At 39.3% G+C, this 20,573-nt stretch overlaps 1 protein-coding gene across 6 annotated transcripts in view; it reads right to left on the bottom strand.

The window, feature by feature from the left end:
- The window catches only part of ncor1 (nuclear receptor corepressor 1), a 58,586-nt gene that overhangs the window by 20,190 nt on the left and 17,823 nt on the right, over window positions 1-20,573 (bottom strand). For 4 of the 6 annotated variants that reach the window (XM_041240817.1, XM_041240819.1, XM_041240820.1 and 1 more), the window contains exons 15-21: window positions 11,432-11,565; window positions 10,709-10,905; window positions 10,004-10,120; window positions 6,903-6,965; window positions 4,194-4,330; window positions 3,440-3,569; window positions 2,185-2,713 (exon numbers count right to left, since the gene is read on the bottom strand). In XM_041240817.1, the coding sequence (XP_041096751.1) occupies window positions 2,185-2,713; window positions 3,440-3,569; window positions 4,194-4,330; window positions 6,903-6,965; window positions 10,004-10,120; window positions 10,709-10,905; window positions 11,432-11,565 (1,307 nt within the window). Of the gene's footprint in view, window positions 1-2,184; window positions 2,714-3,439; window positions 3,570-4,193; window positions 4,331-6,902; window positions 6,966-10,003; window positions 10,121-10,708; window positions 10,906-11,431; window positions 11,566-17,089; window positions 17,358-20,573 lie in introns of those variants that run through there. The other 2 variants (XM_041240822.1, XM_041240818.1) reach the window with 2 other exon arrangements.

The following is a 20,573-nucleotide window of genomic DNA, read 5'->3' as shown; positions in this document are numbered from 1 at the left end:
TCTCAAAGAATATTTCATTCAGTTAGACACCGGAAATTCAACCTTGTTTCTGTTTCCTAATTTTCAACAACAGCTGCCTATTTGACTTCGTTCCTGGTGTACACAAGGCCACATGAAGCCCTTTCTCTTGAAAAATGACTAACAGTTGGCTTACAGGACATTGTCAAGTGGGGGAGTGATTGCGTATGTTTTCATAGTCAGCAGTGACCCGACAGTGCATGGTCTACAATAACGGCCCTGCCATTTACTCAAACTTTTTTTTTTTTTTTTTTTAATTGGCAACAATGTCTTGGCAGTGCTTTGTTCAATTTCCATTACAAAAGGAAGCCTGGCTCCTGTCTTAAGACATGGCTCTGAGCCCTCAAGCTTTTCACACACTTGGCAAGTTGTCTGACTTTTAGCTTTGTTTAAGGGTGTTCTTTTTGTTTATTGTTTGGAAATTGCCAACAAGCTTTATATATCAGTTGTATAACTGGAGGGGGGGGGAAATGGCCTTTTAAAGGTTGACTGCAATGTCCCCAAGAGCAACTTTACTATGAAACATCCGTTTTCTAAACTGTATGCTTATTGTTCAGTCATCCCATCTTGGAACTTTGTAAAACTCCTGTGTTTAAAGCCTTCCTGTGGCCTCAATATAATTCTTTTTAAAGAGTAAGTAAAGGGGTTCTGAGAAATGTAGTGTTATATGTCCCCACGTTTTGCTAAAAATGTTTAAATAATGTGCCTGTCATTTTTCTTTTCATTGTTAACATCCTGACAACTTTCTACACTTAGAACTTTAAAGTCAGTTTCAAATCTATTTTCAAAATGTCCGCTCTAGTGCACTGATAGCGTAAGTATTATTGCCCATATTGTCAAACAGGTAACCGCAAAAACTATCCATGATGTGAGTGACTTAGGAGGACAGAGCTCAAACCCCAGTACACTAGAGCAGACTTAGTGATTTCTCTTGGGGGGGGTATCAGGGGAGCTATGGTACATTTTGCGGAGTCACCAGTAACCTTCCTTTAGTCTCTGAGTTGCAACCACACCCTCATCACCTTCTCGGCTTCACTGGGGCGCGTCTCCAGGAATACGGGAAGGAAAAAGAATGACGCCTCCAGGACTGATCTCAAACCAGAGTACACTAAGCAGACATGTTGAAAAGACCACTGAAACAGGCTTTAAAATAAGTGTAAAGAGTTTTGAGGATGTTAACAGTGAAAAGAAAAATTACAGGTACGTTACTTAAAACAGTCGTAGCAACGCAGGGGGGGCTATTTTCCGGATCCCTGCTACTTACTCTAACATCATCTTTCCATTTTTAAAAGGGATTTTACAGCAACTATTAATATTACACCCAGGACTGTCAGTGTACTTTGCATCTATGTTGAAACAGAGCACACACTTGCAACATAACTGATGGCAAACACTTCTAGCAATTAGAGCTCCACAAGTGAACGGTTTTGGTGTGTTTTACTGTGTATAGTCTGGCTATAGTGACAGTCAGTGTTATTACATTTACAACTGGTACTAGCAGTAAAAGTTTTTTTGTTTTTTTTTAATCTGATGTCATCCAGCTGCACTTATGAATATTGAAAAACACAGCACAGGTGCAGCTGGGTTCAGTAGCTCCCTGGACACATGCCTTTGCGTTTAAAGCTGTAGTGTCGTATATAGCTTCAGAAATATATTTTACATATTTAAAATATATCTGCAAGCTGTGTTGACACTACTGTCTACTGAATTAGCGTTTCCTTTCAAATGCTCATACAGCCGTAACAAACGCTTTTAAATGAAAATATTAATACAAACGGCAACATAAATGGTCATGTTCATTTTGGAATTAACATTCTGCATTTTCTTTTTGAAAAAAAATACTACAGTGTGGAATTGTAAGGTAAAACGTATAAGAAACAAAGTAACTTGAAACAGTACACTGAAGGCACTAGCCAAAACATTTGCTTACTTAGTTTCTTAGAAGTTTCTGATCTGAGTATTTTAAAAATTAAAGATGACATGTGGCATTTAAGAAACATCCTTTAAAATAAAGAAATGTGCAGAAATAAAAAAAAGAAACAAATATTCTGTACATTTTTGACATGGCTAGGGTGTTAGTGCTAAAAATGTATTTACTCTGAACCAGCATTTTTTTAATGAATCAATTTAAACAAATAAAAACATGTTATGAACAAGGAAGCCAACCTCTGCCTGTCTGGCTCCCCATCCACATCCTCATCTGCACTGCAGGTGGCGCTAGAATCGTTGTCCGAGTGGGACTGGCGCCTCTGCCCTCGCTGGGACAAGTTGAGCCCCATCTCCTCCAGCTCTCCCTTCTCCCAGTGCTTCTCCAAGTCCTTGTCTTTGGTATCGGCCTCCACTTTCACCTGCACGTCGGCCGTGGGCTTCAAGTCCACATCGATGGGCTCTGCTTTGGTCTGCACTTGGGGTTCGAAGGGGGGTTGGGCCCCACTGTCCTGCCCGGAGCACTCTGCTGCCTCTGGGCTGGTCTCCTCCTTCACCTGCAGCTCGCAGCACTGGCTCTCGCTGGGTTTAGAGGCTGCTGTCGCAGAGGGTGAGGAGGAGCTGCTTTTGGAGGCAGAGTCCTGTTCAGGGGGGGCCTCACTGTTGGGAAGATTGTTGCCAGAGTTCTGTGTCGTCCCCTCGCCCGCCTTGCTGGTCTCCATTTGGGAAGGGGACGGTGCGCTCTCTGTGTCTGAACTGTTCTCAGCACCTGAGGGCACAAGAGAGAACACGGTTTGAGGCTGTAGTGATGGGACAAATATTTGAATACTTGAACAAACACTGCTGGAAATGTATTGCAAAAATGACCACGTTCTGATTCGTTCTCATAACAATTAATAAATGACAGTATCAAAAAGATATCATGTAAGGGAAACTGATGCATAAATGACGCCTGAAATAAATGCATTCTACTGCACGGAACATTCTTTCTCTTCTTTATTCAATAGGTCATTACACAAGGTTTATTTTTTTTTACTGCAATATGGTACAAAACATGCCTTTGTTTTCCAGCCAATTAATAATTAAAGATTATCATCATATACGATTACATTTTAAAGACTATTCAGAGTTCATAAACAAGGTGCACTGTGCGAGACTGGCGCTCTTTGCTTTTTCTTCTCAGTGTCAGAAATGACGTGTTTAGTATAAAGTTCACGATTCCTTCAAGTGCCAACTGCACAATGACCTCCTTTTATAGTCACAAGGAAGGTCTGCTAATTCAATACTGTGTTGATGCCTCACACAAGACCTGCTGCAGAGCAAGCAAGCTACTGTACTGTTTAAAACAAAACAAAAAAACACACTGTACACTGCTCTTGCATTTGTACAGCCTGATACCACCCATAGATCAGGGATTCAAACAGCATCACAGGAACTAAGCTGGTGCATGCTGGTGAAAACGTGTCATCCGGAGTGCCAGGCTGTGATGACTCACCTTCACTGTCTTCTGGGTTCTCTTCCTCATTGGAGCCCTCGTTGTCATCATCCTCCTCCAGTACAGAAACTGTGGAGGCCACGCTTTCACACTGAGACACATCACGATCCTCCCGGGACCTCCTGGAGCCCTGCAGCGGCAAGCACACACACACACACACACACACACACACATTAGCCCCGTTGTGAAACTGCATCAAGAATCCTCTACATCCAAACCCCAGCGTCCACTGCACACTACTTTTCTTAAACACTCACTAAACTATACAACAGGCATTTTGCACCCAACTACTGTATTTGGGATTGAGCACGCTGCTTTGCTAAATACATAAATATTTCAAATATTACAAGAGATCTGGGGTTCCCAACTCTGGTCTCCTCAAGGTCCATCAAATCCTAAAAATTAGCAAATTGACTGGGATCAATTTAGTAATTTGGTACCTGGTTGGAATAAATATCTGGGCTGGATCTCAAGGGCCGGAGTTGTGAATCACTGGCAGAGATAAACTGCTGCATTCTGATACCTTTTTGCGGTAGGTTACATCCGAAGGCAGCATGACCACGGGAAGGAGTTTGAACTCCGCTGCCTAAAGTGATTAGGTACCATGAAGCAGCAGCAACTTTATCAATAGGATTGCATTCGCAATTTGAAATTCAAGGGCAAAAGAAGAACCAGCACAAGGAAAGGGATGTGTGATAATGTAGTTGGCGCGAATAAGAAAAAGCAACACCTTTAATTGGCTCAGACAGCTTACTTGCTTGTGCTGCTGCAGCAGGTTGTCCAGGTTGTGACGCCTCTTGTAGTTGAAGTAGAAGTTCTTGCACTGGGCCTCGCTTTTGGTGCCCACCATCTTGGCAATGGATCCCCAGTTGCGCCCATGCTCCACCAATCCTGTGAAATGGAATGCGTAGGTCAAGCGCTGCTTTGATGGAGCTAAATTAACCAACCTGTTTGTAACTTACCAACAACCCTCGGAAAATAATGAGAACACTTAATAGTAAATGCAGTTGTGTATAACAGTATCGAATAAAAATAGTAACAGCAAAACCAAGACCCTGAATATTGAGACTGTATGGGTAAACCAGAATGCAAGTCATAGGCATGCTAATCCATTACTGGTGCTAACCCTTTTCCTCTTCGGATGGAACAGAATCGCAGGGTGAAGCACAATGCACAGGTTAATTTCAATCAGAGAGTCAATCCAGAGGTCAGCTCCTTCAAAATGTGAGGTCACTCGTGACCTAGATTCACAGTACGTACAAAAAAATGTCCATGCAAAGTCATTAGATTATTAGTTCTGAAGTTACATTAAAAAAAAAAAAAAAAAAAAATATGCAAATGGGCAGAAAACTTTGCGATAACTCCCCCTTCAGACAGCACCTGTGTGCAGACAAAGGACATGACTCACAGCCCTCTGTCTGTCTCTAGCCAAGACAGCTTTCAAACTCGCCCGGTTTGCCAGCATACATTCCTAAACCAGCTTTGAAGGTTTCAATAAACTGTTAAGAAGCAGCTTAGCAACAGCTACCCAAGTTGAGGATTTGACTTGAGCTGCAGCTTAACAGCAGAGAACTCTGTGACCCCAACTCTCACATGGCTTCTCTACTGAGAGTGAAGGATAAGAAGTAACATGTGGAGCTGTGAACTGGAGCACAGTCCTTGGCAACAGTGAGATCCATGGACGTGCTATATGACTGGTGTTTATTTTACTTTCTTTTATAAGCGTATTGTTTTCAACACTGCAGCCCTGCCTGGGGGTCTAGGAAAGATAACACCACTCAACACGACGACTAAACCGTCTCTCACAGCCCATCTATAACAGTTTCATGACAGTGCTGAAAGCAAATGCAACAAATACATTAACAAATCAATGATTGTTCATCATGGCTTATTTTGCAAGCCTCGATAAACATTCATGGATCAAATTTTCCCTATTTGGTGAAACCTATATTCAGCATTATATTACTAGCATATGCATCTTTTCAGCTTGTTTTGAATTGATTATTGTTCACTATTATCTGTCTGTAATCTGTGTGTTTCACTTAAAAAAAGCATTTATAAATTCAAAGAAAACCACGTTTGTCCTTATCATTACAGTACTAAACAGCAGCATGTACGTGTATACGTTACACTTAAAAAACTAAAACATAACCCAGCATAAAGTTAAGGAAAGACTTTAGTGCTGCTGTAAATCGTATTTATTTTGACTTCTCTTCCATCATAAATCATCTTTATTTACAGTTTGTGCCACAGTCCCTCTACAGTTTGTGCAAGAACGTCAACAGACTTAAAAAGGTAATGTATACAGGTCTCCCACGGTTTCCACTTGCATTGAAATGGTCTACAGCCACCCTCACCTCAATATCATCCCATTAACAGAGAGAGGCATCTATACCATAAACAGTGGCAACTTAACATCCTGGTAACCTTTACTTCTGCATAATTGGCTCAGAACCATTAATTACAACTGGGGGAATATGCTAACCTTTCTCTGACCCCCCCGTGCTGTTAAAGTAACATTAACAAAGCCCCCCTCCTCAACATAAACCAGACCACGTCTGTGATGTTTCACATTCTTTTTACTTACAGGTAGAACTAAGGGCTCTTAAATAAAACCTGCAGCACCCAAATTCCTTGCAAAGATGATCTTGGCTATTCAGTTAGTGGCCTGGCTCCAATGAAAGAACCTAAGGATTTTAGGCAGTTTTCAGACCAGTAGTTAAGCCCAGATCAATAAAGCGACCTGCAAAGACTGCTGATGAAGAGTTTGCACTTTAAACTTTAGCCACAGACGCAATGTGATAAAAATCAGGTTTGCATGCAAGTCTAAGCTCAATTGCATTAATTTCCCTGAACAAAATTAATTCATGGGGGATGCAAGCTCTTTAAACCACAAACCAAAGTTCCAGTGCAGTAAGACTAGAAATTTGATTTCACTTCAGCTGTGAAAACTTGGACTGGTAAAAAAAACAAGAAAAAGCTACCTTTAGATTGGTCTATACAAAGTGTGTGAAGGTTGCTATGCAAGTTACAAAAAGCAAGAAAAAATCTACAGCATAACATTACAGTCCCCAACTCTTCATATCCGCAGAGTGGAGGGAAGGGCAGACCGACAGCATGTCAGAGTAAGTTTAGTTAAAAAAAATAAAATAAAAAATACAAACTGCTTTCATAAATTATATAAGAAAATCTTTCAGCACAACCAAAACTGTCCGACTTTGTCATTTCCAAGAGGCCAAACAGGGCCAGTATATCAAGCAGCATGCACAACAGAGACTTCACAGCACAGCAAGCACAGCTCCAGTTAAAAGGCAAAAGACACACACAGGAGTAAACCTTATTTGCAAAGTGCCCCTTTGGTTTCAACCGGAAATTCCAGGAACATGCTGTACTAAACAATCAAGTGAAAAAACAAGCTGCCACATCCAGCGCAGGTGATTGTGTTGAAGGGAAACAAGCCTACCTTTTTTGGCCACTTCCATTTCTTCCTCTGTCCAGCGGGAGGTCTCCACAGGCTCTGCTGAAGCTGCAATTACAGCAACAATCCCATCAGACAGCGAAGAGACCTCTTTCGCACTACTTATAATCTGTTTACACTGAAGGCTGCTCGGGCCATTCGAGAAAGCAGCAGGAAGCTGTCAGCTGATCCATCTCCAAGTTTGGAGAGAGAGGGGGGGGGGGGGGGGGGGGGGGGGGGACGACGACTGTTTCTTGTATTGGAGAGAGATACGAGATTGTACTGTGCTGATTTCACTGTTCTATCCTAGTAGCCAGTCACAAGATTTCAACCCAACACAATATACCTTTCAGCTATTGAGGCCACAGTAAAATCTGTTTACAAAAGTTAAACTTATCGAAATACTAAACAAATACATTATTTAAAAATGACTCCATATTAGATTAATCCTGAAAGAAAACTAAAGTTCAAGATCAATGCCAAACCACTCACATCAACGCCTTAACCAGAAAATTTTAAAACTCAAGCCATGGACTATGGTTTCATGCACAAATCAACAACAACTTTGTTTTGGAAGATTTGTAAACTTAACAGCAGTTGAAGAAACTGCTGTATTTGTTTGAATGGACTGCGAAGCAAAGCTATGAATAAAAAAGGAAAAATAAATAAATACTGCCCCACAAAAACGCTAAAGATATGTCTATACAAATCACCAGAATTATCTGACACCTTCATTCAATGCATCATCCTTTCACTTCTAATAAAAGATTATTTTTCATATAGGAAAAGTAGCAGTTGCCAGGGACAAGGGTAACAACACAGTCTGTCACAAGGTATCTTCTGTACCGTAAAAAAAATCCAATAAAAATGTCAAATCTAAAACAGGCACCCCTTTAACAAATATTCAAGAACAAGCTCAAGACATTCCAGTAATTTAAAGACAATGGGTTTAAAAAAAAAAAAAAAAAAAAAAAAAAAAAAAAAATTCAGCCTTGGTATTAATTTTGTTCAATGCTTTCATGTAAAAACAAATGTACGCAGAGCCCCAAGGCAAGCACAATAACCAAGCCCAACACAGAGTTAAAACTGGACAGGACCACAGTGTTAGACAAGCCAAGGAGGTTTGTGGGCCCACTACTGTGCCAGAATAAAGATACAGTTCTACGATTAAAACCAGCCACTAAACCAGCTAGCAAAATGTAGCACTTTATATATGAAAAAACTTCTCAAGTGAAGGTTCACGAAAATGAACTCGAACCAGTAGATCGAGCCTCTTTGATAAGACAAGAATAACGTGAAAGCCAAAAACTTAAGCAACGTATTATTGATTATTTAGCAGATGCCTTTATTCAAGGCGAACTACAGAGACTAGGGTGTGTGAACTATGCATCAGCTCTCCTGAAAGACAGAGCACAAGGTCACACAGTGAGTAAGCCTGGATTTGAACCGGGGACCTCCTGGTTACAAGCATTTTTTCTTGAATCACTGGACCACACCACCGCCTCCTCACTGTTAAAAGTGCTAACAAGTCTGTGGTTGTCATTCGCAAATCCCATGCTGTATCTCAAAGGTTTCATCCCATTCCAGTAAATATTTGAGCATTCAAATAAAGCCAGACTATTACTTGGTCTTACATTATACACAACGCTTAGTATATGCACACAGATCATTTTAGGATGAAAATATAATGACAAACAATGAAACAGCAGCTGGCTACACACTGACAGCTTTACACAAAGTTCACAGCCAACTACAACAATAGACTTACTGGTGAGCAATGGTTTAAAGGTCTGCAATCGGTATAGTTCTATAAATGGCATTGTGGGTCTTGTACAGGAACAGCTTCAAAGCTGTGTAAAGGTGTGCCCTGTGCTCTGAACACTGCCAAACTTATCTGGGGGCGGATATTGTACCTAGGAGACGTGCCAGAATGAAGAATCAACTGAGTTCATCAAGAAGTGAAAATGTAATGCGGGAGAATGACAAGAAAAATAAGCCGGAATTATGGATTCCAACAAGTCAAAGTGTTAAAAACACTAAGCTATACTGGAGCAGGTTACATTTCTATTTCAGTGTTACACTGTATAAAGCATGGCTGTCTTCGTGAATACAACCTATGTAATATCCAAAGATACAGAAACCTTGCAATGAATTTAAACAACCTAAAAAAGCCTCTACATAAATCACTGTACAAAAACTTCAGGTTGTAAACAGGCGTCTGTCACCTACCGAGAAATACTAAAAGAAGCGAAATGCATGTAATGCCAAATGTTTGGACTAGCCAATCTGTTACCACTATGATGGGCACACGAGATTTACTAAGCACTAGTATTGTACATCTGCTAAGGTATTGCGAGGTCTGCGGTATTAAATCTATTATTAACTTGACATGTAAAGGTTACGCTGCAAGGTTAAGAATACAGAGTATTAACAAAATAACCCAGCTGGGAACTTAATGACAGTACACTCTTCTAAACTCAGGTTTACTGAGTCTGCATTTGATTTTGGGAAACTACAGGGATGGAAACAAGATTCATATTGCATAGCAGTTTCACCCATTCCAGGTTTTACTACAAGCTCGATTAGCCCCAGTGTGTACAGGTAATAAGTGTCTTATTAAAAACTCTTAGTAAAACCAGCAAACCGCTATGCAATGGGAGTTTTATTTACATCGCTGATATTACATGCATTACTCTTCTCATTGGACCCTATGACATGAACACAGAATATCACAAAACTAGTGGACTTCAGACTTAATAAAACACAAATATACTAGGTTATTTTGGACTAACACAGCATGAAAATATATTTTCCCGATAAATAAACCTTGTTCTGAGTTGTTTTTCACTCTCACATTATTTTACAAAAAAAAACCTAGTATTTTGTCACTGGAGTTACAGAGGTAAAAAATCCTAACCCTAAATAGACACCAGTGTGTATTGTTGCTGTTTCAGGTTACAATTACAGGAACTCTAACTCCAAGTCTTCAAATAAGAGGCTTCTGACACAGCATAAACAAAGACAGTATATGCTCTATAACATATAACATTCAGCATCACAGTATCCATTCCTGCTTTGGTAAACCAGATTTGAAATTCAGGATGTACCTCTCTGTGGCTGCATTTCCACTGCTACCAGTGGAGTCTTGGGTTGATCCCGGGCACACTTCTGCACTGGCTCAGTTTTGGGTGCTTGAAACATGTTGCTTTTAATTTCCTGCAGCACTGAAAAAACAACAAGGAGAAAAAAAAAATAAAAAAAATCAGGCACGAAACAAAAGAATCCTGCGGCCATGGATGAAAACAAAGCAGCTCAGTATTATGAAGACAGACAAAACAACAAAGAAAAAAGGGAGCTGCTCCATTAACAAGCACAGCATTTTACTGCAAGTGTGATTGATGATGATATATCCCTTCACTGAAGTTTCATTACAGTCCAGTTCATTGTTGACACTTTGGGGCTAAAGAGTAAGTAGCAGGGTCCAAAAAATATAGCGTTATACATCAGCATGTGTTGCTACAGCCGCTTAAATAACATACCTGTCATTTTTCTATTCATTGTTAAGATCCTAACAACTTTTTACAATTTAAACTGCAAGAGGTTTGAAACAAACTTTAAAGTTGTAAAGTGTAAAAAGCTGTCAGGATGTTAACGAAAAGAAATGGCACGTACGTTATTTAAACGTTTCTAGCAACACGTGGGATGTATAATGCTTTATTTTTCGGAACCCCGCTACTTAATCTTTAAGCTCCGGGTGTGTTGATACAGCGATTGTAGTGATACAGTGTGACTCAGTCAGCAGTGTTCCTCACCAGGCTCTGGGGCGGGAGGGGGAGGGGGAGGGGGTGGCTCCTCTGAGGCCACTGCAGCTGCCTCATTGGCCATCGATCGAGTGATCCTGCCTTTACGACGGCCCTGGCTGTTGGCAGTCTTCCTTCCCCGTGGAGTGGCCTGCTCCTTCCCCTCCTCTTCCTCTCCGGCGCCGTCTGACTTGTCTTTGTTGATGTCCCTGAGAGTGAGCGAGCGAGCGAGCAAGAGAGAGAGAGAGAGGAGAATGGGGATCCATTTTAGAAAAACTCTACACAACCACAGACAGGTGGCAGCATATTTTCATCAGCAGCATACTAGCTAAAGTGTGCCTGTGCCAGAACCCACAAAGTGATGCTAACAAGCTAAGAGCAGTCACTTCAAGGAGGGCTTACCAATGCTTTAAAAATCTATGTTCTCACTTAATAGTTAAGAAAATGGATTTTAAAACCATGGCTAACGCTCTTAACAATTACTAACCTATTGAGGTTATAAATTGCATTTTTGTAAAGAGTGAAACATTTATAAAAAATGGTATTGCAACATTTTTTGAACTTAACTCTATACAATGTGTACCTGCTTTTTTTTTTTTTTTTTTTTTTTTTAAAAAGGAGACCCAGAGACTGTTTTAAATTACATTCTACAGCAAACCAGAGTTCAAGTTTGCTCAGCGATCGACAAAGTTTTGAAATCAACATGGATCACAATTGAAATAGAAATTCTCGTACTTTGATTCCTCTTTATCATCGTTCTCCTCCTCTTCCCTTTTCTCCTCTTCCTCTCTCTTCTCGACTTTTTCGGATTTCTCCTCCTCTGTCTTTTCTTCTGCTTTTTCTTCTTGCGAAGGACGTGTAATTTGTTGCTGAAACACACAGAGTTTTAAAATGGATATACCAGTAAAACAAAGACCATTCAAAACAAGGGGTTTAATTTACTAAAATTATCTGAATCCTGTACTTTGAGCAAACCAGGCCCCGTTTTCCCTTTGTGGTTACTCTAGGCTTTCCCCGGCAGATGATCAAGCAAGTCATTCAAACGCAATACTAGCTGGATAAGTCGCCACAGATCAGTTTCAACAAGAGCTTGACTTCTCAGACTGTGGGTGTCTGATCATTTTAGAAACAAAGCACTTTTAATAAACAGGATGGGGTGGAGGACAACTGAATTTCCCCAAACTTGCAACCTGAAGTATATATATATATATATATATATATATATATATATATATATATATATATATATATATATATATATATCTATATGATATAGACCTTGATCTGGAACAGGTCGTTAGCAAATCACTGACATCCTTCTGGGGTACCGAACTGTGTGTACGTGGGGGCACAAAAAAATGAAAACCTTTGCGCATTTAAAGGTATAAAATCGTCTCGCAGCAATTTCCCCCAATTAAAACATTTGGGCAGCTTCGCATACAGATGCGTTATTTCTGGCTATTGCATCATACTGCATTTGTGGGTTTAAACTCCTGTTCAGTGATGCGGTTTCGTTTACCTTTCTTAGGAAGTGTAACGGCTGGTATCAAGAGAATAATTAGTCAGAATCACTAAAGAGTAAGAAGGATCAAATGTCACTGAATAATTGACAACTATTGGAGTGACAGAAGCCAGGACCACTCAAAATAATTACAAACTATCATCAAATAGTAAAGGAAATACAAGCAAGTAAAATTACATTTGACAACTCACTCTTTCTAAAACAATATTTACATTAGACTCTAAGTTACAAAACGTGGGTCTCTGCTTCAATTCCAATGTGTCAGAAAACAAGCATGTAAATTAAAATGCGCTTAAAAAACAATACTGCAATAAAGACGAAAATAATCTTCTCACCCCGTGACTCCATGTCTGAGAAACTGAGGGCTCCACTTGCTATTTTATTAAGATCACATTATACATTTACATAGCGTCAGCTCAAACAATGTTCTGATTTGTGACATGAAGACAAGCGAGATCACGCAATTAAAACAAAACCTTGACAATTATCTGCATTTATGCTAAGGAGTCTACCCCCTGAAAGGCATGTCGATAACAGATAACCTTTGAGTCTAGTTTCAGAAGCACTGTTTTACAGTACTCATTGAGATAATCTCTAGGGGTAAATGAAAACATTTTGATCAGTATGGCAGTAATGCCAACGAAGGTTACATTAATAAAACCAAGTGGTACTGTGTTGCTTCAGTCAGAATGAGGAATTGTGTGTATTTTAACAAACTGTGCATAAGGCATGTACAGCAGTAATCAACTGGAAATCGCATGCTCTAATTACAATAGATTTTTGTATCTCTTGCTAGTGACCATTCTAGTATTGTAATGGTTAAGTGCATCAGGGAAGGGAAGGATGACGATTTGTAAACTAGGATGCAAATCAAAATGGAATTTAAGCACATCACAGCTTTCAAAAGGTTACATTGTTCTGCATTAAGGGTCAATTGGTCAAACACTTATGCAATGCACACACACAACCAGCTTAATTAATTACAGTACTGGAGAATATAATATATATATATATAGATATATATTAAATAGCTTTGACAAATTACCCTAAAATTTGGAACTGCAGAGGAGGCATTTTTCATTTGCAACTATAGGTAATCAATTTCAATAATTTGTTCAATAATCAGTTTTGTAACTGTGCTGCCAATAATATGGATCCGTTTTTGATGAGCTTTGACTCCCGGTGATTGATTGTTGAAAGTTAGTTGAAGATGGCTTAAATCTGGATTTGTATCATAAGTCTAACAGCCGCTTGGGGATAATTTGGGCATGCTCAGTATAGTATCAAGCGAGGTGATCAACTGTTAAGAGGTCATTTGTGGCATACAATCCAAAGTACCTGCTTTACAATTATAAATGAACCACAGGCTCTTACCAAAGCAATGCAACTAATTCCTGGTATTCTGAATCCTAAACGTATTAAACTTTTGCACCTCCTACAGCTGGTTTCACAGACCCTGATTAGCACAAATCCTGGACTACCCAAATATAGTGTTACTCACAGTCTGTGAAACCAGCCGAAAGGGTCTCAGATAATATACTTGTGGAAGTTGCACCCCTTCGAGCAGCAATCACACTGCACAGAATGGCCACAGAAGAGTGCACTGAGTCACTTAATAATGGATAGAAAGATAGAGAACCAGAATGATGTATTTCAGCTATTAAAATAATGTTGAAAATGCTGTGCTGAATTTGTCCAGAGGGCACAATACAGTTTTTCCAAAATACTGGGAAATACATATTCTGAAAATTGACATTTAAACGAGCTTGCCACTTAAACTTAGCACTCGATTTTTTTATGAAGTTATTTGCTGCATTTAATTTTAAAATTAAAAAAAAACACACAACAAATGTTCCATGTTTAGAACATTATGCAATAACATTACTGCCCCCATAATAGTCTAGCACCAGGAGTGCAATACTGTCAACAGCAGACAACAGTTTGTGTTATTTTCTACTTAACGACATTACTAAAATAAGTGGGTCATGCCTTCATAGGTTGAGGAGTCCTGTGATATTTTCCACGTCAGAGGCAACCTCAGTAGTCTCCCTAAAAACAAAGCCATTTGTTCTAATAAAACATGTAATCTATCTGTGACATCACTGGTTTGGAAATCTCGAATAAAGACCCCTTTCAAGCTGGCTCGTCAGGGTCACCTTGTGAAACATCTCTAGACCCTTGAATTAGAAATCAACAGCTGGTTTCACACTTGCAGCAGTCTAAAAGGTGAACTAAAATCGATCTGCATTTGTGTTGCATAACAAAATGTGTCAAAGGTTATCATACCATCATACCATTTTGAGTTAACTGTGACTTTTAAAAACTTGCTTGTGTCCCCTTAGCATGACGTGACTATTTCAGGAATTGGGCTGCTTTCACTTCGGTCTGGAAATCAGGAGTCGCTTGAAGACTGTATTTACAAAACGTTCCCTGAACTTTGAAACCTCTGTGAATGGAAACACATACTTAAATACATTTTCTTTACTTGTATCGAGCCATTTTAGGAGTCAAAAAAGCTGCTCTAAAGCAATGTAAGGAAAATATTAGGGGAGATGAATAAATGGTGATGAAGCGATTACTATTCTGGTTTAATGGTAAGCACATAGAAATTCTCTTCCATTGACAGGCTAAACTGTATTTCAAAAGATTAAAGCGATCAAATGCAAATTAATTACAACAGTATCCTGTAAACTCCTTTGCAAGAGTACAAATGCATGATGGGTGGGAGTTCGAGGTGACCTGTGAACTCAGAATGCATTTCAATGCAAGCAGCTAACACACAACTGCAGTTTACATAAAATAATAATAATAATAATAATAATAATAATAATAATAATAATAATAATAATAATAATAATAATAAAAAAAAAAGGCTGGTATATGAGAAGATAAATGGGAATTACCTTCGAAGATGGAAAAATGTATCATCACTGTTCCCCCAACTAGAGTGGGCTTGCCAATGCAAATATCCCATCCTGTTACCAGATGGGCCGAGGAATGCGAAAACCAAAATTGCGAGAGAAAGGAGATGTGCCAGGACCCGAGTCTGTAGAACAACGTTACTACAGAAACAAAACAAGTGTCTGTATACAAGCACAGGGCACAGATGCCTGGGTTCCCTGCACCATAAGGGAGCTGAAGGCTGATCAAAAGGAATGAGAATCAGACTCTGTCATTTTTGGGCCGTCACTTTCCATTGTGAATTGGGACTGCTTTTGGTATTCCAATAACGCATTTGAAGTTTACCAAGAACTGCACAGTGAATGCTGCAGCTGCCACTTCATTTTCTTTTTTAAATGCCATTTTCAATTTCAACAGGCAGGGAAGTATACGGAAGACCCTAACCTAATTATTAAAGCACCCTAACAACCTTCTTAACACCTGCGTAGTACTCGGCTCACAAACTGAAAGCTACATACCTGAATTAATTAGTTAAAAACATTTAATAATTAGGCTTGGATGGATCTCAATGCAAAAGTAGCTGAAGTATCTTAGGGCTGGGGACTGACACAGTTCAGAGCGAAACTATCCCACAGAACATACTGCACATGGTCTTATCTCCTGGGATACTAGGGAAGTGGTGGCTACACAAACTGGGTTTTGATTTATGACCACCAATGTATCCAGGTCAGTGGAAAACTACTGCCGTCATTTACATTCCTGGCCCCCGTCCAGCAGGCATTTCCATGCCTTGCTGTAGAATGTAACCCAAAAAGAAAACAAATCGAACAAGGTTTCAAAACTGCAACCCTGGGGAAATGCAACAACCTACAGTACCATCTCCATAAAACAAGAAACAGATGTTTCCGACAGACTGAAGGAAGTTGTAGATGATTGCAGGGTCCAAACAGAAAACATAAAATCCCTATCCCAAAATAAACCCCCCAGTAATAAAAGCAGCCTCGTGGACTAACCTGCAGATTGATATTTGAAAACGAGTTACCAGAAGCGGATCACATTTTCAGCTCCAATGTTCCATTTGATAAGTCTTGCCAGAAGCCAGGTGTTTGTGCCAAGGCATAAGAAAGCTAAAGAGATCTGCTGCTCTTAATACAGCACAACTGAATGTGGTATACAGTGGCAGTGAAGCCTTCAGTTTAGAAAAAAGGGAACGAAAACAAATCTGGAACAATTAGATACAATAAAACAATGCCTTATGCAATTCTGTACTACTCTAAAATGACCGGCTTAATTTTTTTTTAATAAAATAAATAAATTCCCTGTAGGTTTTCAAATTTCCAAAAGGGGGAAAAGTAGGTAAAACCAGCCAGAATTGGCCAAATTTGGCTTCATTTAATTATAATAAAGCTTCCAACCAAAGCAACATTTGTGTTTACTTTGATGAAATTCAGTAAAATAAATAAAATAGGATTATTATTAATGTTAAAATTAGGACCCAACATGAAAATAGTCTGCTCTGTTTGCTTTGCACAAAACCAGTTAAACTCTGCCATGGGGGAAAACATTGTTCACCTATTTAAAGCAGACTCTGTGTGCTATCATTGTGCAAACTCCCACAGCATTGCTTAAAACCAAAACACTTCTAAAAGAAGCAAGATAACTGAACGACCGAGGAAAGGGTTAAGGTACGCGCACACACACACACACACACACACTGCAACTTCAGTGTAGAGTGGCCTGAACTTTACCCTACTGCATTAGTTATGGAATGCAAGTGAAAGATCATCAACAGCTATCACCATTCACTGTGCTAAATATAAATCTAATATGCAGCTAAATAGCAGGCTTTCAGCTTGCTCCGGGAGAGTTAAATCATTTAATGAAACCACCCGGTCAGCACTGGAAATTCAGACTGCCACAGAGATTAATTTAGACGGCCAGCGTCACCTTTTGTTTAGCCAATAACGTACCTGTCTGCTCATTAGTTGGTTTCCAAGCACTTTGCTCTGAGCAGCCCGACTATCCGCAGTGGGTGTCAGGCTTTGACCCAAGATAAAGCTCCGGAGGACAGAAGAGCAGCATCGCAGGGCTCCTTAGGAAGGCAGCTTCACCCAGCACCCTGCATATTCCAGGAAATTGTGTCATCCTGGCGCTTAAGCTGCCTGAAGAATAGCCCATCTCACATGCACGCTCTAATCTATCAGGGGTCACTCAAGGTAATCCCTGCCGAGTGCTCCGTTTGATTGGCATTCACAGCAGCACAGCAAGTTTTGGTCTAGTCAGATCACTGGGCTGTACCACCAGCTGCAGAGCTGAAGGGGTGGTCGAAGAGCTGCAACTAACTAGCAAGCGCAGGGGCGACACAGACCAGATCCATTCTGTTCTGTCCGCACTCTCTGTGCGCTCTCTCCTCTGGCAGTACAACACACTCTTAAGGTCTCCCTGGATTTCAGGGAGCATTTCATTTAATTAGTCTACAGTCTTGCTTTAAAAGTGGATTACGCAACATGCAATTTTAGTTTAGAACGGATGTCTCTGCAAAAAGGGAAGTCTTTTAACGTTTTTTTTTACTTAACACTGTGTGTGCAGCCTAGCAGTGCTCAGTTATTAAAATGATGTTATTTTGAATTATTTAGACAACATCACAATTCTACAGGCTCATGCTGGATTTACACCTTATAGTTAAACTAATGAGCTTCACCATTAGCTGCACTTCAGATTTGCGTTTAAGGTTTTTAACATTCAGACTTCTAAATTATATTCAAATTCAACCACTGACAAAGAAAACCCAAAGAAATGTAAGCATGACCTTTTCATTTTATGCCTGGGCTGGAATAGGTTTATTTTTAATTTCTCTGTAGCTAAAAGCACCCTAATTGTTAATATGCTGCTTTGTTAAACTAAAAAATATATACATACGTTATATATATTTTTTTTTACCTGCTAAGAAACCGACTACAATAAACACAGTACTGCTACATTATTATGATCTTTGCTAGCTTGATTCAGTACAAAAAGATTTTAGTCCCGAGACACCTTTTTATAGTCAGTTCTTACTCTTTGGTGTTTAGTAGCTGGCTGTGTTATTCTGCAAGCAGAGATTTATACTGCAAATCTTTTTAAACCATTTTTCATGAGATGACCTAACTCTTCCCATAGAGCATGTGTGATTTCTCACCTGTGCAAGACAGAATACCCCTTACTGGGCAGGATTCCAGAAGCATGATGCAACGGCAAGATCACAACATCCCAACCTCAATGCAAGTGTACTGGTACAAAGACATGCAAAAGATCAGTTACTCAACCTACTGTTACAATGACATACAATGTATATATTAAAATACTGATGTCAAGTAAGTACATTAAACATCCTGCATTTTACCAAGTTATTAATAAACTACAACAAGCTTAAATACTCAATTATTTCCTTTTAAATTAAACTGACAATACCTCCTGCTACCGACCACCTACTCTGCTGCTGTATACACACACCCTCACAGCATCTAATCTCAGGATCTAAAACAAAGCATTGCTAAAGAATGTGTAAACAGTGGCATGAAGGAATTTCTACTTGTATTCATCTTCTGTTTTGTTAGGATCCCCTTAAAGTATTCATCTTGTAAAATGATCATATTTAAGAAACACAAGGGCTGCATAATTTAACCAACTATTTCGGAAAAAATCATTTTTCGGTCCCGTGTAAAAGCTATTATTAAAATTACAGAACTCAACCAAGTTATACTTTAAGAAGGGTTTATTGATGGATGCATGGCACAATAAAATTCCATATTATTCTTTTCCATGGAGTATACATACATAGTAAAATACATTCAACACAGACTATGATCAAAAGCTCTGTTTATTACCATTAGTGAATACAGCTTACGTTAACTAAAAAGCTCTCTTGGCTGTAATGTGAAGCGCCATAAAACTGCTCCTCTGCAGGCAAACATCTGCTTATCTATCTTTCTGTATGTAATCAGCGAACATGGTGCAACCCATACTGCCTCGAAAACCCCCTCTCCCGTACCTCTCCGCTACACCTACACATGCTGTGAACCAACAAAAAGGACAATGTTTATCATCAGCTTCAATGAAAGACACAACAAGAAGCTTGGCATGAATGTGGAGGAGATTCATTTCATTTTGAAATAGCAGCTATTGGAACACTTTCGTTACTTTAATCCTGGCACAGTACAAAGCCGACAACCGGGATGCAAATAAGCCTGCCATTGCATACCGATTTGAATAATTCCAGCTATTACTGTGAGCTTCATTAGACCCAGTTTAAAGGTAACAAGCCCTGGTGTGTCATTTTAAGCACCTAGTAAAAGCGGAGCCATCCTAACTATAAAGGAGTTTCTATCTTTGTCATTTACGTTTCACCTGGCACACGTAACGCCTACAAAAACCTGGAAAGACTAAGTGCCATATTCACAATGCACTTACCATCATTCTGAAACATTTTGAGAAGCAGAACTGGTAATGTTATAGACTAGTAAGAACCACCTAACCAATAAAAGGCTTTGCGGTGTATGGCATAATTTCCCCTTGATGGCCACAAATGTTGTTTAAATGTGTTGTGGGACTCGGGCATGCTGAATTAAAGCTAGCAGCATTACATTGGATCCCATGTTTCTGATGTTTAGACATTACATTAACAGCAACTGCTCCTTATAACACACAGTGAGACTCTGGTCAAAGTACTCTGATACAATGGTTGCAGAAAAACCCACATAAACCCAAATCCCATTGCTGCAAAAGCACAGCATCAACAACCAATTAAATCAGAAAGTGCATGAAAAGTAATGTGAAGTCAAATAGCAGAAAGAACTTAAACAACCATGACTGGTTTCACATTAGCATTAATCTTAATCTTGGACTGCCCAATGTTAGGCGGCGTTAAATCGGGGTCTGTGTGTGAACCCTGCCATAACAGTTTTGGAAACAAGATTAATTCAGTAACTACCAATTAGAAAAGACTACAATAAAAATTTGCAAACTATTGCTATTCACATCTTTGGAATTCTTAGAGCATTTCTCTGCTTCAAAGGAACTTTGGAATTACAAGCAACTAGGTATACAGTATCCAGTTTCAGATCAGAGTAGAGAGATATCTCTTGCAAATTATTCCATTGGCAGAGCAGAAGTCTTGGTATTTTCTAGTGACAAGAATCAAGCACTATCCTTACTTTTTTAAACAAATTGAAAGCTAAAACTGTTGTACACTAGATGGCTACCAAGAGTCAGGCAATCAAAATGCTTGCTTCTCTACAGTGAGAAAAACAAAGGCTGTCTACATAACACCACACTATTTTTTTTTAAACAAATTCTGAAAAGAATAATTTTACATATGTGATCAAATAAACAATTTATTTTTACAAGACAAACAGCAATAAATGCATGCATTCATCTTACTGTATATGCAATATTGTTGCCTATATTGAGATACTG

This window comes from Polyodon spathula, unplaced genomic scaffold, assembly GCF_017654505.1.
Source record: "Polyodon spathula isolate WHYD16114869_AA unplaced genomic scaffold, ASM1765450v1 scaffolds_696, whole genome shotgun sequence".
Taxonomy (NCBI): Eukaryota; Metazoa; Chordata; class Actinopteri; order Acipenseriformes; family Polyodontidae; genus Polyodon; species Polyodon spathula.
The sequence above is the reverse complement of the archived record's forward strand: the minus strand, read 5'-3'. Positions and strand labels throughout refer to the sequence as shown.